We start from the raw sequence: 26,124 nt of genomic DNA on the forward strand, positions 1-26,124 counted from the left end.
TCTTCAAATTCTCCCAACATCTTGCAGCAGAATTTTCCCCATGAATATGAACTAATTGTTGGTCAGCCAGTGTTGGACCAATTATACACAACGCTCGTTCATTGCATCGCTGAAACTCTGCTATCTTCTTGGCATCATCCTCATCACCTGGATCCCAAGAAGTTACGTCCGGTGGATTCTGTACAGCATCCCATAATCCCTCACTACGAAGGAGTAGGCTGCATTTCATAGACCAGGAAACATAGTTTGTTCATCCAACCAGGTTATCAGTGATAGATTTGCTGATGGGGCGTGTGCCATCTTCTCCATGATAGTAACAATCACAAACTAAACAGCTGTCTGTATACGGTTTTGCGTATCGACACCAACTCTCTTTTAGCTACGTCCAGTACAACCTGGACGCATAACCAGTGTTAGGTAAGCTCCCTGTTAGAAGAGCGAGTGTGCAGAGAAGAGTAATGAGAGTGGTGTGGAAGAACACGCACATACCAGCATACAGAGACACTGCAGTTTAAATAGGGTTTTACTTTTGTGGAAAATAGAGGTATTCAGAGTTCAATTTACACACGGTTCAGTCAGTCAGTTATCCATCGAACACAGTCCACTATCATATAATCAGTTCAGCACACAAAGTAACTAACAGTAGCAAAACTCACAGTAACTCACAAGCAGTATCCACTGATCAGCATCTAACAAACAGAGAGCTAACAGTCATTCTGGCTCCGTCTTATGGCTGCTTGAGGTAACAGCAACCAATCCCATTTTACAGCAGTACTTAAAGCTACAGTACTACCATCATGGTTTATATATTGCTGACCCAACTGTTAGCTTACATTCCTAACAGAGCTCACGGAGGAAACCACCCTGGGGCAGCCTTTTATTTCTTTGAAGACAAGGAAGAAGGATGCTGATGGCAGGGGGAACAAGCTGGTGGGATGATGGGCTTCCTGCATGGAAAAAAGTCTATTGTAGCATTTCGAAGAAAGTGGCAAATTGTTGGAAACATTCAAGGTAGCATCACTTGGGGATTAACTGCAATAGGGAGGGAGGTGGATGGAACCATCGGTCACCTGGAAGGGCTGGAACATCTCATACTGTAATTCTTTCTTCCATTCTACATTCATTGATTGATAATCAAATTGTAAAATGTATTAGCCAACCATCTTACCACACGGTAACCTGAGTGGCTAATAATATTAAAAGATAAAACTATATAAATGCCAATAATATAAATACAATACTATAAAACATCAACCAAGCTAAAAAGATGGGGAGGGGGGGATGGAGGGAGGGAGGGAAGGAGGGAGGGAGGGAGGGAGGATAATGAGAAGAGGATGGGTGGTACCTGTTGTTAATCTATCAATACCCCCCCCCCCAATAGGATTCTGGGAGGCAGGGAATGTTGTGGGTCCCATCCCCGAGGGAGATACACCTGGTGGGACCCAGAACAAGGGCCTCCTCCGTGGTGGCTCCCTCTCTCTGGAACATCATCTCCCCAGAGATTAGAATGGCCCCCACTCTAACGCTCTTCCGGAAGGCGCTGTGTCACTGCGTTAATTGTTTGCTAGCTGTGCTGAAGATTTACTGCGCAGGTCACAGGTCTTATCAGCAAGTGATTTATTGCGCCTGCTCACACACATTCCAGAGACTTCTGATCTTCTGTTCGCGCATTTTTGATTTGGTACACACTGACATAGTGGGTCCTTTCCCACCAACAATTGGTGGCAGAAAGTATTTTCTAACAATTGTAGATAATCATTCTAGATATGGATTTGTATATCCTATGAGAGAGAAATCTGAGATCTTTCAGATCTTTAAAGACTTTGCAACTTTTGTTTCTACACAATACCTAGTTTGCATCGCCAGAATCCAGAGTGACCGTGGTGCAGAGTTCATGTCTCAGCGTTTCCAGGACTGGATGCATAAGAATGGAATTCTTCATCAGACATCCGCTCCATATACACTGGCTCATAACAGAGTCGTAGAAAGAAGAGAAGGGGTTCTACAAACCATGATGCATTGTCTCCTAGAAGATGCCAATCTCAGTAACATATACTGGGGTGAAGCTATCAAATATGCAAATTACATTGTCAACTGTACTTGGAGCAGTGTAATAAATCAAACTCCTTTCTTCATGATGTATGGCTACAAGCCTGATCTCCAGAACCTCCACATTTTTGGTTCATACGCTATGATGAACATTCCCTTAGCTCAAAGAAGAAAGGGAGGTCCAGTAGCAAAGAGACTGAGATTTATGGGTATTGATGATAATTCAAAATGGAGCAAATTTATTGATCCTAAACATGCAATTGTCATTTCACAATCTGCTAATTTTGAGGAAGATATTGACTGGTCCAGGATTCATTCCAATGATCCTGGAGTTTATTTTCCTAGAGATGATGTTGAAGATGCCACGCAGCCTGATGACCAACATTCACAGGCAGATATTCCTTCTACCAGTTCTTCACAACCTGATGTTCCGTCTTCGCAAGCCGCGGATGCTGATGCTAGGGACGAACGTGAGGACGAGGACGAAGGAGAAGAAGAAGACTGGACTGTTGTTCCGAGACGTTCCAAGAGGGTCACAAAAGGAATCCCTCCACAACGATATTCGTGGCAACTGACAACAACACCCTTGCCTTTGATTTGCAATGTTACTCTTCCTCCTGATACATTCACACAAATCAAGCAGCTTCCTGATTCGGAGCAAGACAAATGGTATGATGCAATGCAGGATGAAATGGACAGTTTAAAGAAACTTAATGTATTTACACCTGCAAAACCTCCAGCAAACAAGAAAGTCATTGGCACTCAATGGGTCTACAGAATCAAGAAGAAACCGAATGGTGAGCCACACTTATAGCTCAGGGTTTTGCTCAACGTTATCCTGAGGACTACACAAACACTTACTCACCAACAGTCAGAACTGAGAGTGTAAAAATTGCTTTAACCACTGCAACTATTCTTGGTTTAGACGTTTTCCAATTTGATGTGGACACAGCTTATCTACATGCAGACGTAGATGAAGAGATCTACATGAGAAGCCCTCCAGGATTCCGAAAGCAAGAAGGGGATACCTGGTTCCTGAACAAAAGTCTTTATGGTCTGAAACAGTCAGGTTTAATGTGGTATTTATGTCTTACTGACAAACTAAATTCAATGGGCTTTATTAAGTCCGAAACTGATGAATGCGTGTTCACAAAAAGATCTAACAATGCATATGAGATAATTCTTGTTTATGTTGATGATATTGTTTACATTGGTCCAAATAAGAAAATGAGTGAGATTTTTGCCAAAAGTTTGCAGAGATACTTCACATTGAAATCTTTAGGTCACATTAGCACTTATTTAGGTGTTCAGATTGAAAAAACACAGAAGGGGTTTAGTCTTTCACAAGAAGAGAAAATTGACCACATTCTGCATCATTGCAACATGAAAGATGCTAACACAACAAAGACACCCATGCAAACAGATTTTCACAACTTAACACATGAACCAAGTCCTGAGTTCGAGGACCAAACACTTTATTGTTCAGTCATTGGGTCACTATTATACATTAATAGTTGGACCAGACCCGACATTGCACTTAGTGTTAATCTTTTATCACGACACGTAGGTAAGGCAACACAATTTCATTGGACATGCATTAAGAAGTTATTGAAATATCTGAAACACACTAAACACATGAAGTTATTGCTAGAACCAACACACACTGATTATGCAGAATTATGTTGTTATGCAGATTCTGATTGGGCAAGTGATAAGAAATCACGCAAAAGTACTTCCGGTTACATGATGTTCCTGAATGGATGTCCTGTTTACTGGCAAGTGAGAAAACAGAGTTTTGTTTCGTGTTCATCTACTGAAGCTGAATATGCTTGTGTTTCAGATGCATGTAATTCTCTAACATGGTTTGATGCTTTGATCACAGATATCTGGACACGTCCGATTCGACCAATTACTGTGATGGAAGATAATGAATCGGTGGTTTACATTTCTGAGTCACATTTCACAGGTTCTAGGTCCAGACACATTGACATTCGTTATCAAAACACAAAGCAATTAGTTAAGCAAGGTTTTGTTAAATTGCAATATGTATCTACACATGATCAAATTGCTGACATGCTCAACAAACCACTTCCAGCAGCTCAACACGAGTATCTGTGAAAGAAGATGTGCCTTATTTGATGATTTGATGACATCAGCCCAACTAGCAAAAGAAGGGGTGTCACTGCGTTAATTGTTTGCTAGCTGTGTTGAAGATTTACTGCGCAGGTCACAGGTCTTATCAGCAAGTGATTTATTGTGCCTGCTCACACACATTCCAGAGACTTCTGATCTTCTGTTCACCTGCCACGAGGCAGGCACATAGCTCTGCAGATATGTAATTAATTTAGATAGTAAGGTTTTGTTTTATTTTATTTTCATATTAAAGTTTGTTTTCATTAGAACATGTTATCGGGTTTTATTTCTTACCAAGAGATATGCTTCTGGGAAGGGCTGGCGATCCACACCTCAATCGAAGGTGGAAGGGAAACTTTCCATTCCTTCTCACGCTGAAGACCTGGTTCTGCTTGTGGGCTGGGGAGCCCAGAGCGGGATGGAGCCCGTTAAATGGCTCGTGTGATCTGATGTCACTGGGGCAGGGGTTGGGGGTTGATTTTTACTGTATTTTACTATATTAATTTATTGGATTCCCTGCAGCCAAGCCAGAGGCCCCGTCCAAGCACAAGGCTTTGGGCAATGCACAAGGCTGTTGCCACTGAACAACTGATCCCGATGTGGTGATTCCTCTGGACGTTACAGAAAATGACCCCAAGCCAGAACAGGGTCACCGCATTCTAGTCCTGAAAGAGCTGCCTAAAGCAAGGAGTCCAATCCCCTGTTCAGTGCAGGAGCTGAAACGAAGCTTTCCTAGGAAGGTGGCCCTGACGGCCTGTCCTCTTTGGATGAAAGCTCCTCGGGTTGAACTGCTCTTACAGTTGCACCATTTTCATGAGATGAAGACAACATTTCCTCTAGGTGTTGTTTTCTTTGATTTTGTGCACGCGTGCACAATATTATGTCAATTACTGTTTGGGTGGAATAGGAGGTGCATCATGACCTCCATTTGATGTTCTACCAGAGAAAAGAGGGGGAAATGTGCATCTAATACTGAATTTCCTTCACCTCTGAGCCACGTTTCTAGGTGTTCACTAGCTGCAACATAGGAACTAATAAGCCTATAAATCAGAGAAGTGATGACAAGTTTCTAGGATTACTCTATGGTATTCTGGTCCCCCATAAAATTAAAGATAGCTTTATAGTAGTGTAGATAGTATTAGGAACCACTGACTAAGGTAACAGTCTGATCCCAAATTTTCCCATTGGCAGATAGATTTTAGAGGGTTTATCACCACCCATCAAAGCTGCTTGGCTGGAGGCAACAAGAAGCATGAGAAAACTAAGAACAATACGCGTGTATATAGCAGGAACCTCATATTCCTTTCTGCACTCTTCTAGGTCATTAAAACTATATCTATCCAGCCATGAAGTCAGCCTTTGTAGCCAAGCGGCTCCTGCCTTCCCAGTTTTCCTACCTGGCTGCCTCCTTCCATTCCATTTCTTCTCCATCGTGTTGGAGAGTGTCCATCTCAGTGAATAGTGTTGGGTTGGGAGGCTCATCATCTTCACCCAGGATGTATCGGAGGCGCTCAGCAGCAGGTGACACTAAACCAAAGATGAAAAGCTGATTAAGGACAGGCAGGACTCCATGTTTTCAACCCAGTTCTACTCAGGATTCCATGTTTTCAACCCAGTTCTGATGTCCTTGGGAAAGAAAGCGGTATCAAGGTCAGCAGCAAAACAGCTGTTGAAATCAGCTTTTAAAAAGTCTTAAGACATTGGTTTGATTACGTTCTATTACTTATGATTGCATTAGATTGAATTCCAATATGACACAGCCACTTTCCCCCAAATTCCTGCAACTTCAGCTCCCTCTATCATTTCTTCTCATGGACCGTGGTTGACCTGTTCTCAAAACCGGCACATTTCATAGCATGCCAAAAGCTCCATAAAACACATGAAGAACATTTGCAGGAATTGAATATGCCTATTCTGGTGAAAAGAAGAACTAGGGGTGGCATGATAGCAGTATTCCAATATTTGAGGGGCTGCCACAAAGAAGAGTCAACCTATTTTCCAAAGTGCCAGAAGGCAAGACAAGAAGCAATGGATGGAAACTAATCAAAGAGAGAAGCAACCTGGAATTAAGGAGAAACTTCATAACAGTGAAGACAATTAATCAATGGAACAGCTTTCTGTCAGAAGTTATAGGTGCTTCATCACTGGGCAGGGGGTCATCAGAAAGTCCAGTTACCTCTTGAAAAAACACCTTTGGATTCATTGCTGGAGGTTTTTAAGAAGAGACTGGACAGTCACATCTGAATTATATAGGGTCTCCTGCCTGAGCAGGGGTTGGACTACAAGACCTCCAAGGTCCCTTCCAGCTCTATGATTGAATGATGGATGGATGGATGGATGGATGGATGGAGTGTATAGGCACCTGTCCTTTATGGCTGACCCTGGGTATGCTTTCTACATCTTCTAGTTTGTATCTGAGATTTTCTTCCTTTTCATCTCTCTCTCCCTTCTTGTTTGATTGGTTGTCTTGGGGTTTATGCTTGGGATTAGGTCCTAAAGATTGGGCACTTCCCCCTTTCAGTATTGGTTTAAAACCCTTCAGGTGTTCAGCCAATTAAAATGTCTATACAGCTTTATTGCAAGTCATGCTCACTACAAGAATCTGAACTACTAACGGTCAAAGCAAACAGGTGGTAGATCAGAGTCAATAGAATTCAAGGTGGTCTGAATTTAGATTTCTTGTGGGTGTGAACACTCTCTCGATCTCAACCATTTATATGGAATGGCATAGTGTCTCCTGCTTGTGCAAGGGGTTGGACTAAAAGATCTCCAAGGTCCCTTCCAATTCTGTTATTCTGCTTTTTCCTACCAGGTGCTAGAATTAACCCCCCCCCTTCACAAGCACAACCTATATAGAGCCCTAGTGGTTCCAGTATTGCAGGCTAACTCTGCCAACAGCCTGGAGTTCGATCCTGACGGGCCTCAAGGTTGACTCAGGCTTCCATCCTTCCAAGATCAATAAAAGGAGCACCCAGATTGTTGGGGACAATATGATGCTGACATTGTAAACCCCCCAGAGAGTTCTGTAAAGTACTATTGGGTGGTATATAAGCCTAAATGCTACTGCCATTGCTATCTTTCATCAGACAATCCCTTTCTAACCTTACCCGAGAACTCTGCAGGAAATTAAAGGCCATCCCCTCAAGGTTTTATTATTCTATCTAAACCACATTGATATTACAAAATGTATGGTCCTAATTTTCCTTGGAATCCAGAATCTCTGAAAACCTGTTTTCATCTCTGAAAACCTGTTTTCACCCTTTCTACTTGGGTCTTGTTGTTAAAAAGTCCACTGTGACCCCAGCTGCATGATTCATTCTTCCAGCTCCTCTAATAAGAAGGTTGTTTAGATGATAATAATTTTAAGGTATTGCAGCTCATTAAAATAATATAGTTCTGCAGAGTCTGTCTCTGCAAAGAATATTACTTTGTTTGGGCCAAATGCTTTCCACAAGGATGGCTGAGAATGAAGCACACAGCAAAGGCTGCAAGTCAATTTATGATCACAATTGAGCCCAAAATGTATGCTGCTATGCGACAAATGTGTTAAGTGAGTTTTGCCCCATCTTATGACATTTTTGCCAGAGTTGTTAAGTGGATCACTGCAATTGTTAAGTTAGTAACATGGTTGTTAAGTGAATCTGTCTTCCCCATTGATTTTGCTTGTCAGGAGGTTGCAAAGGGGGATCATGTGAGCCCAGAACAATGCGACTGTCATAAATATGAGTCAGCTACCCAGCAAATTTTGATCACATGACCACAAGGATACTTCAGTGTCCGTAAGTGTGAAAAACAGTAATAAGTCACTTTTTCAGTGGCGTTGTAACTTTGAATGGTCACTAAGTGAACTATTGTTAGTTCCTCGACTCGTACAGCCGAATGAAAGCAAGGCATGGCACTAGTTCAAGGGGTCACTGTCCCCAGATCCATTGCTCAGAAGTCCACCCCAGGGCTTGGCACTAGGGAGGAAGTCAGCATCCCTGCCCAGGACAACAGCTGTCCAGGGTGAGGACAAGCCCAGTCATGAGTTCAAGGTTGCTCCTTTGATTTCCAGGCCTCTTTCTCTCCCTCCTGGGCTGCACTGCAGAGGCATTTCTCTGTGTTTCCCCTCGTGATCCAGCTGCCTCAGGAACTGAACCATTTGGGCCCAGCTCACTTCTTTCAAATTATTTTCTAACATTTAGGAATTAGAGATAGAAATCTGGTGATTTGGGGAATCTCAGACAGCTGTTTTTTGCCCTTCTCTCCCGACTCCCAGCGAATCTATTCCTCTAAGAACTATAATGGGATTTGGGGGGGGGGGAGGGCAGGCAAGCAACAGGGCGTGTCCCGGGGAGGATGGGGTTAAGATGAAGGCTTCAGCCGTGGGACTTTAAGCCCACCTTCACAACTCCCAACCTGTTTGTTTTTGTGTTTGTTTTTTGCCTCTGTGGGCACCCATACAAGCCCCCAAAACAATCCAACAATTATTTCTTAACGTTCTTTGTTCCCTATTCTGGAAACCTCAATTCTGGGGAAAGCACTTGCATCCACATTTTGCTGTGGAGAAAATCAAAGGGGAAAGAGAGAGAGTGCAACCACTACAATAATGAGGGATAAAGCCCACCGGGTGTAGCCCTACATTCTCTTTCCTCCCTTGCCTGCATCGCTCCCTGTGTGTCCACAGAGGCTGTGCAAAGACTCTGCACACACCTCTCCAGACAGAGTCTCCCCAGCTGCAGGGTGGCTCATCCCAGGCCAGTCTCCTTACAGGGAATTTAAGCACACATTTCTCATACAAGTAACAGGACTCACATCCATGTCTTCTTGCCCTATAATAGACCGACAAAAAAGCACTTCTTTTCTGTAGAACAATTTAATAAATTGCTATTTGTGTAGTGTAATTTCATCCACCCCTATTCAGCTATGCATCCAAATATATTCAGTAAGATTTGTCGACCGGTTAAGAGAGAAACGGAATTGTAGTACAATCAGAATTAATTGGCATTTGCTCATTTGCAGCCAGTTCCCGGGGGGGGGGGGGGGAGAGAAATGTTGCTTTACTTCCCACTTTGTGCCAACTGGCCCATAATATATAAACAAAGTGTAAAAAAAGCCCCCCAAAGTAAATCGATGTTGATCATAATGTTACCAAGAGACACAGAAACATCTCCACTGTGTTCCTTTCCATTGCTCAGGCAAGAGATAAGCTGCCGAGACCCTGGAAAAGAAGATGGAAGACAATGGGAAGGTTGTTCATTTAGCTTATCGGTCCCTTTGCCCTTCACTAACTGCACAAGATTTTGTTTCCGGAAATATCAGCCAGATGAATGAAAATGGGCCAGTGCCAAAGTATTCCCTTGGAGCAGCGGTTCCCAACCTTTTTTTGGCCATGATCCACCTAACCACTTCTAAAATCCTGATCCCCCCCCCCCGTGACATATAAATCTTACTTTACTCAAAAAGTGACCTCTACTCACACGGAGGAAGCCTAAAAGGCCATTCACTTGGTAAACAAGGTTCAAATTGCCCCCATTAAAAATCAAATGGCCCCAGGTTGGAAGCCCCCGCCTTGGAGGGAGCCTTTCTGAGAAAGCGGATGGTTGTTGATGGAGCCTGAGATTTTTCAGGAGAGGGATTTGATTTTATTGAATTGAATTTATAGACCACCCCCTCTCCCCGAAGGGACCCATCCAGGTGGGCTTTCTGCTCTGCCTTTGGAGTCCTAACGTTTGGGAGACATTTACTGTTCGGAGTCCTGTGAGCATACCGTTATGCAACAGGTCTTAGAGCAAGATTGCCCTGCTTGCTGCCTTACGATGCTGCCAAAAGTCCGGAAACCTCTTGGAGGGGGAGGCTTAACAGAAATATTTCTGAGCCAATCCAAACACAGGCAAGGAGAGCCTTTGTCCCTTCCTCTTTTTTCCCCTGGGGCTCCATGGAGAAGCTCACTCGAAACATCTTAGAAGGACCATTCGCTGTTCTGAACCTCTTGAGATGAGCCTCCACTGTATCCACGACAATGGTGTGAACGATGCCATTTGTTTAAATTGCTTCATTGGATTCATCTGCGTGATGTCATTAATACGTGACATCATTTCTATTTCTAATTGGTTATATTGACAAAGTCTTTTAGGGGCTAACTTCACAAATGGTGCTAACGGCAGTGTAGGAAACATTTATTATTACTTATATAGTAAGCCTATCACCTCAGGACTACTTCCCATGTCCTTCGTGTGATCTAGGAGAGAAAAGATTAAGAACTGCAGTTGTCAACCTTTGACAGGAAAAAACGCAGGTGTTGGCACAGCCTTTGGATTTGGGGGGGTGGGGGGAGGTTCTCAGTGCCCAGGTCTAGCAGATCCATTTGAGCCTGTGACCTTTGGGGAATCAGAAGTCAAAACTAAATGATCCTTTCTCCCAGAGGGAGGGAAAACAACAGCATGAAATGCTGGCATTTTTAGAAGATGGAGAGAAGCATTCTGCCCTCCAGCTCCCAAATGAAGGCCTTCAGTCTCAGGCTGCCCTGCCCCTTGGTGAGTTCAGCCTTCTGCTGGCCCTGCTGGGCCCTGCTCATTTCTCATTGGTCTTGAACTGAAGAGGGAGACAGACCCAGGGATGGTGTCAGTCAAATTGCTCAATGAGGCTGAAAGGATTGGAGGGGGTGGTTTGTTGCAGTTCAGCATGTGATGGGAACACTGCTCTTTGGCCACAGGTTGTGAAAACCAAGCCATCACATTACACTGTTTCTTTCAGCATCATTTGCAATTCCATTCATGGGGGAAGGATGTCAAAAAAGTCAAGAAGGCAGCTGTGACTCTCAAGACCTCCCCTGTCAACTGTCCGACTAGTGAACACAAAACATGGAAACATTCTCAGGACATACATATGAATTCCCAAAAGTAAAACTTTATTGGATACACCACACTGGGACTGAAGAAACAAAACTAGCTCTGGTTTTCCCCTGCAAATGCTTGCCATGTTAAATCATAGTTTCCTGTTCTCCCCACCCCTGGGTGATCACATTGTCCAATTATGAGACGTTTTTTTAAAAAGAATTTTTATTGGTTTTTAAACATTTATAGGGAAGGGTAGGTGGATATACAAAAAATGTTGGCAGCTACATCATGCCGAAAGTAGAAATATCTCCAAATCTCACAACTTTTACAGAAAGGCAAACAAAAAATAAAAGATAAGCAAAAACAGCATCTTGTTATACGTTGTATCAACCATATGTTCAATCATCTCTTTTACCACTTTCTAATATATCAACAATTACAATAATATTTCAAATACATTTATTTTTGTGACCTGAGCCTTTTCACTATTGCTCCCTCCCCCCTGTCCTCTGGCGGAGCCACAGCCCCTCCCTCCCTCATATCTTGTGTATTATCACCTTTTTCACTACCTCCTATGGTTTCGTCCTCTAGGAGGGGACTGTGTTTTTTCAGGAAGGCCTCTGCCTCCACAACTGAATTGATTCTAATTCTGTTTCCCTCCCAGAAGATCAACATTCCTTCTGGCAATAACCATCTAAACCAAACTCCTTTATTATATAATTTATTTGATAGGGAGGAATACTTCCTCCTCTTATCTCTTATTTTTTTCGGAATTTGTTTAAGAATGGCAATTTCTTTATCTTTATATTTTAGTGGTCCCCCCCTTTGGGCTCCCCAAATTTCATCCCTCATGGTCTTCCTAAGAAATTTAACTTGGACTTCCCTTGGAACATTATGTGTTCTGGCATATTCTGAATTGATTCTGTAAACCAGGTCCATATCCCACCACAACTGTTCTTTATCTCTCTTAATGTATTCTGCTAAGATTGTACCCATAGTATCCTTAAGATCTTCATTTTCTGTCTCGGGTAGGTTCTGGAATCTGAGAAAAAGGGACATTCTTTCAAGTTCCATCTTTACCATGAAGTTTTCCAATTCTCTATTCCCCTTCTGAGTTGCCTTCACCTCCTCCCTCAACCCAAACATGCCCTCCTCCAGTACACCAATCCTCTGTTTATTTTCTGTTGTTTGCTGCTGTATGTCTCTGAGTTGTTCTTTAAAATCTGTCAGCTCTTTTTTCAGTTCTTCTTGTCCCTTCATAATAGCCTGGAACATTTGGGTAACTGATAAGTCCTTTGAACTCTGTCCAGCCCCTTCTTGTTGTAAGAATGATGAAATTTTTGTCTGTTGGGTCGTTGGGCTGGATGTAGAAGAGGTGGGTGCCGAAGCTGCCTTACCCGGCGGTGGTTTTCTAGGCCCCATTTGTTAAGTTCAGAGATAAGTGTAAGTCTTATACAAAGGAAATGGTGTGTGTGGAATGCGCAGCTGGATGATGCCAAGGAGGCAGACAAGCCCAGAAATGAGTGTTAATCCTTAGTCACAGTTCCAAGCCAGAAAAATACAATAAAATAATCCAAATCCAGAAAGACCACAAAACAGGGGGGGGGGGCTCCAGGAGACCTTTGGGAGGTAATAGTAATATAAAGCCAGAAATTCCTTCAACGGTAGTTTCAAAAGGCTAATTTCATTTATAAGAGCAGAGAAGAAGACGGAAGTGGGCCATCTTGGCTCCCCCTTTCACAGGGAACCAGGGAACAAAGCATCCAAAGTTTCCATAAGGCTTTTAAAACAGCTCAGGAATCACTTCTTGCAATTGTGATGTAAATCTTTCTCATAGTTAGTACCAGTGGGTAATTCAATGCTTTACTCTCTCACTCCATTCTGAGATCGAGAGATAGTCCAAATGCCGCTTTAACCGAGGGGGATAAAAAAAACACGGCAGGCAATTGGAGCAATTTATCAGCAACAAAATGCACAACTTATTATTAATGGAAATTTGTCAACAACTTTCGAGATACAAAAAGGCACAAGACCCATTGTTATTTATTTTAACTTTGGAAGTCTTGTTGAACGCAATTCGGGACTCAAAATCCTTAGATGGCATAGCTATCAGGCAAAAGGAATACAGAACTAGAGCATTCGCCGATGATCTGGTTGTTACCCTTTCACATCCTTTGAAATCAATAATCCAGATGAAAAATATCATAATAGAATTTGGCATGGTGTCTGGGTTTAGACTAAATCAAAACAAAACGAAAATGATGGTTAAAAACATGACAGAGACTCAAAGATAGAGACTTGTAAGTTTAGCAGGTTTTGAAATAGTTTCTAAAGTTAAATATTTAGGAATACAAATTTCAGAATCAAACACAAAACTTTTCTCAAATAACTATGAAGTGTTGTGGCAAAAGATACAGAAAGATCTCGAAGCGTGGAAAAAGTTACAATTGTCTTTGCTTGGAAGGATCTCAGCAATTAAAATGAACATTCTACCTAGATTTATCTTTCTATTCCAGATGATTCCGGTGCTTAAGTCAGATAAAACCTTGTTAAATTGGCAAACAACATTAAATAAATTTGTTTGGAAGGAGAAAAAACCGAGAGTAAAGATGAAGATTATGCAAGATACACGTGAAAGAGGCGGCCTCAGACTCCCAAACCTTCGATTGTATTATGAAGCTGCGGTATTAACGCATGTAGCAGATTGGTTAGGGAAAACAAAAATGGAATTGCTCAATATAGAAGGCCATGATCTTGTTCTGGGATGGCATGCATATCTTTTTTATGAAGACAGGGTGGATAAAGTGTTCAACAACCATGTTCTCCGTAGTGCCTTGATGAGAATATGGAAGAAGCACCGGCCCAATTGGGATTATAAAATACCGCTTTGGTTGGATCTTGCAGACACCATGGGGATTATGAATATTAAGTCACTCGGGGGTTGTTTATATAAAGATGTGCTTATTGCTGATGGGGGCGAATGGAAGTTAAAAACTTTGGAACAGCTGTTGGAAGAAGGAATTACTTTAAATTGGTTACATTACATACAGCTTCAGAAGAGATGGGAAGAAGATCGCAGGGTCGGCTTTATGGATAAAGAAGTGGAACTGATTAAGCAGATAAAAGAGACTGGTCCAAAACAAGTTAAAAGAATATATAATGTACTGTTAGAAAGAGACTCAGAAAGTGAATTGGTTAAGGATTGTATGATTAAATGGGCTCAGAATTTTGGTGAAGTGGTTATGTTGGAAACGTGGGAAAAAATATGGGTTCAGAATGTTAAATTTACACAGTCACAGAATTTAAGGGAGAATTTCTATAAAATGTTTTACAGATGGTATTTAGATCCTAAAAAATTATCATGCATGTACCCAAATGTTCAACCAAAATGTTGGAGATGCGGGTGTCTAGATGCTACCTTTTTTCATGTATGGTGGACTTGTAACAAGGTTAAAGCTTTTTGGATAAAAATATGGTGGGTTATGCAGAATGTATTTAAGAAAAGAATACAATTCACTCCACAAATGTTTTTATTGGGTATAGTTAAAGATTTTACTAAAGGGGAAACAAAATTGGCCTTGTATATGGTTACAGCAGCTAGGTTGTTGATTGCGCAACATTGGAAAAAAGATTTTTTGCCGACAATTGATCAATGGATTCAGAAGGTGGCGGGGTTCGCTGAAATGGCAAAAATTTCAGCTTTCTTAAAAGCTCAGAAACAGGAGGATTACACACAGGAATGGGCAAAATGGATTGATTATATACAGAATAAATACCAGACTAGGAGTTATTATCTAGCCTTTAGGTAAGAATGTTTAGACCGATAGATGATCAGAGTAAATAGTATATGGGATGTTTGGAATTGTTAGAGTGGTATATAGCGGAAGTCAGGGGGGTGGGTTTGTGTGGGAGGTGGGGGAGGGTTAGGGTGGAGGGTGGGGCAATATATATGTATGAATAAATTAGAAGATGGGACTAATGAAACATTGTTAGGCTAGGAGAAATTTATATTAAGAGTTATAGATGTTAAATTAGCTTAGAAAATGATCAATGTGTTATTATTAATTTAAGAGAAATTTATATAGTGTTTGTTGGGAGGAGAGGGGTTATGAGTAATCTATTATAAGATGGGGGGAGGGGAGGGGGTAAAGTGTTTGGTATAATATTTGAATGTGAATTTTTGCGGGGGGGGTGGGGGGGTATAGCATTTGTATGAGATTTATATTGTGTGGAAGGGGGGGTGAAAAGGGGGAAAATTTGTTTGTACAAAACTCTTTTAATAAAAGAAGCCAACGGACCAAAAAAAAAACAAAACACCCCTCCAACCTTGCAACTTCAAATAGATTGAATCCACAACTTGCAAAAAGCTGTTGTTCATCAATTAAATTGTATTAAAAGAGATTAGGGCAAACTTCTCACCTCCAACACTTCTATTGCAACTTCTGATTGATTATTTCCTTCCAGGATCCATTTGGCGAAGGCGTAGGCAGCCGACAGCTGCGCTATTTCCCCCCCCTTCACTCCCCAGCTCCTGGCGCGAGACTGGAGTCCCCCCGATGGCTGCCGCCACTTCCGGGGGCTCCAGCAAGCAGCCCTACAGCAGGTGGTCCCTCCAAGACCCCCTGTGCTCCTGAAAGGAGCCCACCGTAGAAACGAGCAGCAGACGGCAACGTCCATCACCTCCAGGGACCGGAAGAGATCTCTATGAGACGTTTTTTTGTTATGGGAACAGCCCACTTCTTCTCAAGCACCTGCAGTGACTTTGATGGTTTCCATGCTCTCACAATCTCCGCATACATTCGCAGCATTCCCTTTCCCTCTCCCCAGTTCACTGGGAAGTTGAAAAGCATTAAGTTTGGAAAGAAGCAAAGCGATTCAATCTTGACATCCTCCTTACATGCAAGACACAGATGAAAATGGAACAAGACTTGGATGACTAGGACCAGCTGCCATCTTGACTTTTTGCATTATTAGTGGGTTGAGTGAAACCAGAATATGATTGCGCAATGAGACATTTTTCCAACTCTGACCATAGGTTGACATGAAAAGTCAAGGCTGCAGTTTATGCTGCTCCTTCCTCTCCGCCTTCATGTTCAGGAATACTATGTGAACAGAGAGAGAGGAAGTTGGCTGCCCCCCCAGCTTCAGTGCTTGACCCCAGCCAGACTGCCACTATCTCTATTGCCCAGCAGGTTTCCTTTGGATTTACTTGCTAGGGATCAGAATGCCTGTTTTCAGAACTTGCTCTTCCAGAGTGAGTGTTAAATCTCCAGGGCTGGGACTGGAGATTTTGCCACCTGACAAAGAACAAGATTGGCAGCCCATTCCCTATCCCCGATGGGGGTAGGGGTGGGGCAACAGCCTCCCAGAGACACGGCTGGCCCCCAAGCACTCGAGCAGAGGGGCACATTGGTCACAAGAATGAAGGAAAACTGAGCCAGCAAATACATGTGCCTCATGTTCATTACAGTTCCTACTAGTTTAACGTGAGGCTTTTCCACCATAAAGGTCGCAGGGGGGAAAAAAAGGATAATCATTGTATTTTAGCCTAATCTGATTAACCTAACTAAGAGCATTAACTCTGAACTGCCAGGACCAAGGAACCCCAGACCTCAACATTTGGTCGGTAAATCTATTTCTGGACTATCCAGGGATCTTTGGGGCTAGGAAGGGCAAACATAAAATAGCATTTGTCATCTAGTAGTTCAGAATGGCGTGTGGACCCAGATTGTGGTCTATGGTTTAGCATGAAGTGTGAACCAAACCAATGGGGTTTTTTAGGTAAACAACAGTAATAAACCTTGCACAATGTAGCAATATAATAAATACTTTTTAATATATTATTATGTAATTATGTTACATATATACATACTTTATGGAATATCAGAAATCAAAATCTAGTCATTGACAAACACTGTAAGAATTTGTAGCATAGATATAGCAATGGAATTTGTCTTAGAAATGTGCTACAATAGCAATAAGAGTGGAGTGAAATCACAAACTAATATGGACTTGAAAAGCTGAATGGCCAGACCATCGGGAGTTGTCAGAGGAAGCCTACAAGTATACGGGCATTTTACAGTTGAATGACATAGATGGACAAGTTTAAAATATGATTAATAAAGAATACATTCAAAGAGTGAGAAAATTGCTGAAGACAATGGGATATACCTGTGAAATCACCAGGGTTTGGGTGTTTATATTGTTTAAATCGCTAGGATCAGATGGATTACCACCCAGAGTTCTGAAGGAGCTGTCTGTCAGGCATGATTTTAGAAACACTGAAGCATATCTTTCAAAGATCCTGGAGCACCAGGAAACTACCAGAGGACTGGTTGATGTGGTTCCCAAATTCAAAAAAGGGGAAAAACGGACCCAGGAAACTACAGATCAATTAACCTCATATCAATACCTGGAAAGATCCCCAAACTGATAATCAAACAATGGATCTGTGAACATCTAGAAACAAGCAAAGCTTACTAGAAGCTAACATGGGTTTGTCAAAAATAAATATTCAATAATACAATACAATAGTAGAGTTGGAAGGGACCTTGGAGGTCTTCTAGTCCAACCCCCTGCCTAGGCAGGAAACCCTACACCGTTTCAGACAAATGGCTATCCAACATCTTCTTAAAGACTTCTAGTGTTGGGGCATTCACAACTTCCGGAGGCAACTTCTGTTCCACTGATTAATTGTTCTAACTGTCAGGAAGTTTCTCCTCAGTTCTAAGTTGCTTCTCTCCTTGATTAGTTTCCACCCATTGCTTCTTGTTCTACCCTCAAGTGCCTTGGAGAATAGTTTGACTCCCTCTTCTTTGTGGCAACCCCTGAGATATCGGAAGACTGCTATCATGTCTCCCCTGGTCCTTCTTTCTATTAAACTAGACATCCCCAGTTCCTGCAACCGTTCTTCACATGTTTTAGCCTCCAGTCCCCTAATCCTCTTTGTTGCTCTTCTCTGTACTCTTTCTAGAGTCTCCACATCTTTTTTACATCGTGGCGACCAGAACTGGATGCAGTATTCCAAGTGTGGCCTTACCAAGGCATTATAAAGTGGTATTAACCCTTCACGTGATCTTGATTCTATCCCTCTGTTGATGCAGCCTAGAACTGTGTTGGCTTTTTTGGCAGCTGCTGCACACTGCTAGATCATGCCAGACAAAACACATTGCATTCTTAGACTAAAGTGACTAAATTAATGAATCAGAGAAATGCTGTTGGCCTAGTTTACTTGGACCTCCGTAAGGCATTTGACCAAGAAGACCATAGTCTACTTCTTGGTAAGCTATAAAACTGTGGGATATATAGCATCACCACCACATGGATTTACTACTGGCTCACCAACCACACTCAATGTCTAGTCCTTAATGGAACTATATCTACATGGAGCAAAGTAACCATGGTTCTATTTTAGGCCCAATATTCTTCAGCTTCTTCATAAATGGTTTAGAGAAGGGGGTAGAAGCAGTACTTATCAAATTTGCCATAGGTGTACACTATTGGCCACCCAACCAAGCAGAAGAAATAGATGAACTTTTTGCTAATCAGTTAACTAATGTATGTAGGAAACATAAGACAGTAGTAATGGAGAACTTTAACTACCCTGACATCAACTGGGAAACAATCTCTGCATCATGTGGGAGATTGAACAGGTTCTTTACGAGCTTAATTGACACCTTTGTCTCTCAAATGGTAAAGGGCCGGTTATACTGGACATAATTTTCACTAGCAGAGATGAAATGATAGAGGGGGTTGAAGTTCTAGAGACCTTAGGGGAGAGTGACCATATCATATTGGAAATTAATATAATCCAGACACAAGTAATAAAACAAAATCAAACTAGTGTCTTATATAATCAAGCAACAGATTTGCAAGTACCTACAAACAAACAAAATTATAACCAAATGCCAACATGGGGTTGTCAAAAACAGATCATGCCAAAGAAATCTTGTTTTATTCTTTGACAAAGTATCTAGTGGACCAGAAAAGTGCTGTGGACATAGTATATCTAGACTTCAGAAAGGCATTTGACAACATCTTACTTCTTAGTAAATTAGAAATATGTGAGATAGACAGCATACCACTAGATGGATTTGTAACTGGTTGATAAATCACACTCAATATATAGTTCTTAGTGGAACTACATCTACATGGAAGGAAGGAAACAGTGGGGTGCCACAAGGTTGTGTTTTAGGCCCTGTACTCTTTAACATTTCATAAATGGTTTAGATGAGGGAAGAGAAGGAAAACACATCATATTTGCAGATGACACCGAACTAGCAGGAATAGTCAATATCCCAGAAGATAGGTTCAAGATCCAGATGGGTCTCAATAGACTTGAACACTGGGCCCTATCTAACAAAATGAAATAAAATGTAGAAAAGGGTATGGCTTTACACTTAAGCAAGAAAAACCAAATGTACAGGTACAGATGTAGGTGAAGCATAGTACAGCAGTGGTAACAGAGAGAAGGACCTTGGGAGTCCTAGTGAATAATCATTTAAATATGAGCCACCAATGTGCTACAGCTACCAAAAAAACCAATACAATCATAGGCTGTATTAACAGAGGGATAGAATCAAGATTGTGAGAAGTGATATTACTACTTTATAATGCCTTGGTCAAACCACACTTGGAATATGGCATCCAGTTTTGGTCCCCACAATGAAGGCTAAAACATATGAAGAACATTTGCAGGAATTGAATATGTCCAATTGTGAAAAGAAGAACTAGGGGTGACAAGAACTGACAAGATAACAGTGTTCCAATATTTGAGCGGATGTTCCAATATTTGCCACAAAGAAGAGGGGATCAACCTATTTTCCAAAGCACCAGAAGGCAGAACAAGAAGCAATGGATGGCAACTAATCAAGGAGAGAAGCAGCCCAGAACTAAGGAGAAATTCCCTGACAGTGATCATAATTAATCAGTGGAACAGCAGATTAATTATTCAGAAGTTGCAGGTGCTCAAATAATGGAGACTTTTAAGAAGAGACTGACCAGCCACTTGTCTGGAATGGGATGGGTTAGACTAGAAGACCTTCCAACTCTGTTGTTCTGTTGTTATCTTAAAAGAGCTGATTTCAATAAACCTAGAGAGAGGTTTTTTTTGAAAGGGGGGGGGGTGTCCATGGATGAAAATCTTAAAAGGAAAAAACAATTCCAGAAGCTTTAGAAACTCTGAAAAATGTGATTATAAAAATTCAGTCCAACACAATACTACTGAAAAGGAAAAATAAGAAATCCAAGAAGAAGGTTGTCCATGGTTATACAATACAATACAATAGTAGAGTTGGAAGGGACCTTGGAGGTCTTCTAGTCCAACCCCCTGCCTAGGCAGGAAACCCTATACCGTTCCAGACAAATGGCTATCCAATGGTTGCACAAACACTCTTTGATAAACTGAAAGACAAAAACGATAGGTATAAAAAAATGGAAAGAGGGACTCATAACTAATCAGAATATCAGCATATAGACCAAATCTGCACAAAGTAAGGAAAGCTAAGGCTCACAGTGAACTAAGGCTTGCAACACATGTCAATAATAATAATTAAAAATGTTCTTTCAACACGTTAAAAGCAAGAAAAAAGTCAAGGAAACCATCAGTCCACTAATGGGAGAAGATGGAAAGGAAGTTACAGGCAGCAGGGAGCAAACAGAGCTGCTTAATTCATTCTTGGCATCTGTCTTCATGCAGAAGGAAAAAATTGCCCAATCTATCAAAAATAGAACAGTGAAAGGCAGACTAGGAATACAAATTAAAATAGGCCGGAAAATGGTAAGAGAACACCTGCCCACCCCAGATCAGTTCAAATCACCAGGACCAGATCGATTACATGCCCGAGTTGTGAAGAAGCTGGCAGATGTGATCTCCTAACCACCGAACCAATTTTTTCACACATCCTGAAGCACGGATGACAGTCTGGCTTTTAATGTGCTGTAGCAATTGCATCTAGATACTTCAAGTCAAATTAGAAAAGTCAGAAAACATCTAAGACAGAAATTCGTTTTTCATTTGTATAAATGAAATTGTATTCATTTATAACTGTCACCTCCGGAAGATGTGTTCTCAAGGCAGTACATCCTTTTATTATTTTCTTTTTCCTTGTTTGCATTCCACTTACATTGTTTTAAATTTTAAAAGGCTGTTTGTTTTAAAGAACATCTGGGGATTATTCGAGTACATGCAATCTCTGCTTAAATTCAAGTGCAGGAGACGCATTCCTGGTATTACAAGAAGATCCAATAGGAATTCCAACTTTTATGGAGTTCTAATAAACCTTGAAGGTGTCTTTCTAGGCAAGAGGCCAGTTTCTTCAGGGTCCTTTTCCTACTCCTGAAAGATCCCAAATCAGAGTTTCCAGCTCAAAGGTGCCGGCTTCCTAGAAGGTCCCCTTCAAGAGTTCTGGGGAGGTTGCTACTTTGCTGTTAGTGGTAGTAGGTACACTGCCTCTCTTCCTCAACCTCACACTTTCAGAAACACCTTTCATTCTCAGAGTTTATCCAGAAAAAGGAGGACAAGCCTGGCTGTGCCAGAGTCCCTCTGGTTGCCACCTGTCTTATATGACCTGGAAGCTCACCTAAATGTCCCTCTTGTATGTAAACACTTGCATCGCTTGCTAGAAGAGGCAAAATCGGTTGCCCTGCCCTGGGCTTCCCTTCAGAACTTCCTAAACTTTCAACAAACCACACACATGCATATATTGGAACTTCCCCAATGACTTTTTTTTTAAAAAAATTGAAAGTACATGGAACGGTTTCTCACCTGGAAATGGTTGGAACTTTCCCCCCATTTTTTTCCGGGCAAAAGAGCTGATCACAGCACTACCTCTTGCTCTTCACAGCTTCAGAGACTATCAGGAGCTGCAGCCACAAAAGTAATCCTCACCTTCTGTTTACTTGAATAACCAGATTATGAGGCATATCAATCCTTTCCTTCACTCCCAGCCCTCATGACACAAAACCACCAAGTCAATGTAGCTTCTGTGTGCAAAAAGGCAGGGCTGCTGGGGGCTCTCTGCGCAAAGGAGAGGGGTGGAAGCACGCCGCCCCCTGTTGGAAGGAACCTATTTCCCTTTCCTCTCCAGAGACTGCAAGGCTACCTAGACTGCAGAGCCGGCACACAACAGGCGGATGATCCATGATGTGAGAACGGAACTAATTCAGTTATTTGTTTTGCATTTCAGGAACCTTAATCCAGTTGCATCAAGCCCTCCCTCCCAACAGCACGGAACCACCACTAAACAACCATGTCAATATTGGTGGGGGTTTTCCCCCACTTTCCTCTCAGCACGGTGGCAGCCAGAGTTCTCCCTCAGGAAGATGAAGCTTCCAAGAGAGCCACTGAGCACCTACTTGGTTTCAATAAGAACGGAGTAGGAGGAGGGCTTTAAGGGAGCTGTCCCCACTTTGCTGAGCAGCTCTTACGGTCCTCCTGCACAAGCCATGCTTTGCCTTTTGCATTGCAAGGGCTTGTGGTGATAGCTACAGAAAGCAGTTGTTAACTAGCTATGAAGAGGGGATCACAAAAGACCAGGGAAAGCTGTGTGTGTGTTTCTAGAGCCACGGCTGCCTGCGCTGGTCTGGAGACAAAGGTGCTGAGAGGTGGGCCTGGCTCTGGGATCGTTTTATAGGTTCATTTTCAAGAATGAGGGGTGTGTGGGACATCTTCCTCCAACGCTTTGCTTCTGATTGCTGGGGGAAGGACTTTCTCTCCTTTGGAAAAGGATGGTTTAACCCTTACACACAAGAGTTCCTTTCTGCAAAACAAGTGAGTACCATGTCCCTGTTCATGCCTAGGTCACACAAACAAAGGACCACGTTGCCAAAGGAAGCCCTCACTTCTTAAGATTGGGCATCCCAACTAGCAAGTTCCAGAAGGCAGGACAATGGCCCTCTGTGGACAGGAGGAGGAGGGCCGGGGGGGGGTCACATACTTCCTCCACCCCGCTTAAGGGTTGTGTAAAATCTCAGCAGGATGCCTTTCTGAGAACACCACAGAAAGTAAGCAACTATTGTGGTATGCAGCCTATTAAGCTTTCCTAAGTAGCTTATCAAGTAGGCTGAAGAGAACATTTCTGTTTTGGGCTGCAGCCATTCCAAAAGCAGCCACATTCCACATTCCCTGCCACATCCTAGGCTGAGATCCAACCGTTAAAATGGCTATTTGAAACAGCTCCTTTCTTTCTAAAATAAAAGTTGCTTTTGGATTCTGCCCTTGGAGGACGCCTTCATCTTTTAGGTATCTTTAGCTAAGGGACTCCGTCTACAATGCTCTAAAAGCTGTTCCCAGCTTTGAATATTGTAAGAGATGATCAGTAGAAGTCGATTTATCACTGATATATATATTCCAGTCTTAATTATTAATTAATTCTAAAAGTTGCTGGGAATGTAATGGGCAATCAAAAAGGTTTGCATATTTGGTAGCAATCGGACTCTACATGGGGCTACCCCTGAAGAGCCTTCGGAAGCTACAGCTGGTGCAGAGCGGCAGGGCAGGCAGTTCTTGGGGTCCAAAGAGTGGCCCCTATAACCCCACTGCCTCACGAGCTGCCCTGGCTGCTGGTTTGGTTCAAGGGGTTGGCAATCCCCTTTGAAGCCCTTCCTGGCCTGGGTCCAAACCACGTGAGGGGCCCTCTCACCCCAGTGGGATTGGCCCCTCCCACACGTCCCAGCTACATAGGCAGGCTGCGAGTCCATTGACCAAGGAGTTCCGACTGGGGGGTCCAGGAGGAGACCCTTCTCTGCCCTTTGGAACATCTTGTTCCCTCCAACCAACCTGACTGCAAGAACTGGAAAAGCTGGCTTTAGGAGTTGGCTCTATTAGGTGGGGGTCCAATGGGGGAGCATCAGGCTGGAGGGAGTTGACAGATTAACAACAGATGCCCCCCCTCCTGCTGATTCTATTCCCTCCCTTCTCATCTTTTAGTTATAGCTAATATTTTGTATATTTCTAGTATTTTATACATGACTTCTGTACATTTTGTATAGTTTTATCTTTTTAACATTGTAAACCACTCAGAATTCCCCTGTGGTAACATGGAATGCCAATAAATTAAATAAATAATAGATAGATACCGATAGATAGATACCGATAGATAGATAGATAGATAGATAGATAGATAGATAGATAGATGATAGATAAATGCTGTGAAGCTCAATAAAGTTCATGCTAGAATGAATGACATTTTTAAATTTGAATTTCCATTTCAGTTTGCAACAGTTTTATATTATTATGCCATATATTCCTTCTAAAGTATGCTGAATTCTTACGATTCTTATTGAAAAGGTGACCGATGGATTCTACCACTCTCTGATTTATAGCAGAAAACAAGGAAAGAAATATAAGGTGCAATTGTTTACAGGAATCCAATTCAAGCAGAATGGGAAGCAATAAAAAAGACCACAAAAAAAGGGTGGCAGAGGGAAGCTTTGGGGGGGGGGAGACACATGGCTTTTTAGGAACTTTTGGCTTTGGGGGGTGGGACAAGCCACAGGTTCTAGAGAGCTACACAGAGTCTACATTGCAATTTAATTTTTAAATTGCTTTTTAAAAAGTACACTTCCCAGCTATACTAACATAAAAAAGCAAGAAGTTAAAAAGTAATTATTTTGCATATGGTGACAGATTTGAATCTGATTTGACCTTTGCTATAGGTGGTGATGCAATTCAATCAATTTTTATAAATGTCTTAAAAGGGCCACTTGCTTCAGTTTAGAAAACATATAGAGGTAGACTACCCTGTTTAACAATTGTTCGAAGCTGAAAAAAATGACTTTGTGGCCAGTTCTTGAACTTACAACCGTCATGGCATTCTGCAGTCGTGCGATCATCATTTCGCCCTTCACAACTGGCTTTTGATAAGCAAAATCAAACCTGCAGTAAAATCCCAGGTCAAGGCCATGTGATGTCTCACTTAACTATCTGCAGTGACATGCTCTTAATAACCAATGGGAAGAGATGTTGTAAATCTGTTGTGGCTGTAAGTCTGTTGTGTTGTGTTTAGCATTTGTGTTGCAGGTTCCACTTGTGATTGCTAAATAATAACTGTATGGGCACCTTTGTGTACTGTATATTGCTGGTAAAAACCCACTTGACCAGTAGATGGCAACAAAGAGATACAGAAATCTTTGGTTCATTACTGCTATCCTGTGATTGCCCAGATATGGCAGCCTCATTATGAGGAGGCAGTAGCCCTCACAATTCCTGCATCAGTAGAGAGCTGTTGGAGATTCTTCTAGGTGCACTCTAGTTCACCTCTATTTTTATCTGGATTTTGAAACTCTTTTCTCATAAAATGTTTAAAATCAGAGATCCTATATTTTCCTTCCATTTTGCTACTCTACATTTCTGCATAATATGTGCCTGGCAATCAACTCCCTGCAGCCATAGGAGTAATTCAGTCATCACTGAAATGAAATTTGCAGATCCTTGTAGGCACAAGGTCAATCCTTCTAAACAGGGTGGAATTCTGGCTCATTTTTAGCGTTCTATTTTCCTTCCTCGTCTACTCACTGGTCCTGCTGGCGTGGTCATTTCCACTCTCATCACCTGTCCGCCTTCCTTCTTCTGTGTCCGATTGGATCTGCTGTTCGTAGGGCCTTTTGCGTTGACCATTTTTATCTTGGCTGAAGGAAGATCTCCTTTTGCGTCTTTTTTTCTGGTTGCTATGGGGCATTGGTAGCCCAATGTAAATGGAATGGTAATCTGCTAGAGGAGACAGCCAATCAGCACAAAGAGAGCGAATGAGAAGGCTCCCCATTCATGAAAATACCACACAACATATATAGTGTGTTAAATAGAATATCTATTTGCCAAGTGTGATTGGACCAGACACGGAATTGGTCTCCAGTTTACATACAAACAACCAGGTAATGTAATCACAAGGTATCAATAGGAGAAGTTGAGTTGACACAGGAAGAACATTCTTTGTTGTGCCTTTTTAATGATGGTTCTAATGTTAGGTGTCCATTTCAAGTCCTGGGAGATAATAGAACCCAGAAACGTGAAGGTCTCTACTGTTGATACTGTGTTGTCTAACATTGTAAGAGATGATAGAATAGAGGGGCTCCTCCTAAAATCTCGTATCATCTCTACAGTTTTAAGTGTATTCAGTTCCAGATG

The 26,124-nt window shown here is 42.0% G+C and overlaps 1 protein-coding gene across 1 annotated transcript in view; it reads right to left on the bottom strand.

Moving 5' to 3' along the window:
• The window catches only part of SLC4A5 (solute carrier family 4 member 5), a 105,283-nt gene extending 83,405 nt beyond the window's left edge, over positions 1 to 21,878 (bottom strand). Inside the window, exons 1-2 of the mRNA XM_081961245.1 lie at positions 21,766 to 21,878; positions 5,580 to 5,709 (exon numbers count right to left, since the gene is read on the bottom strand). Coding sequence (XP_081817371.1) covers positions 5,580 to 5,709; positions 21,766 to 21,793 — 158 coding nt within the window. The 5' untranslated portion in view covers positions 21,794 to 21,878. The remainder of the gene's footprint in view (positions 1 to 5,579; positions 5,710 to 21,765) is intronic.
• Between the last annotated feature and the right edge of the window lie 4,246 nt (positions 21,879 to 26,124).

The sequence above is a fragment of the Natrix helvetica genome (genome assembly GCF_964273705.1).
Source record: "Natrix helvetica genome assembly, chromosome: 8".
Classification (NCBI taxonomy): Eukaryota; Metazoa; Chordata; class Lepidosauria; order Squamata; family Natricidae; genus Natrix; species Natrix helvetica.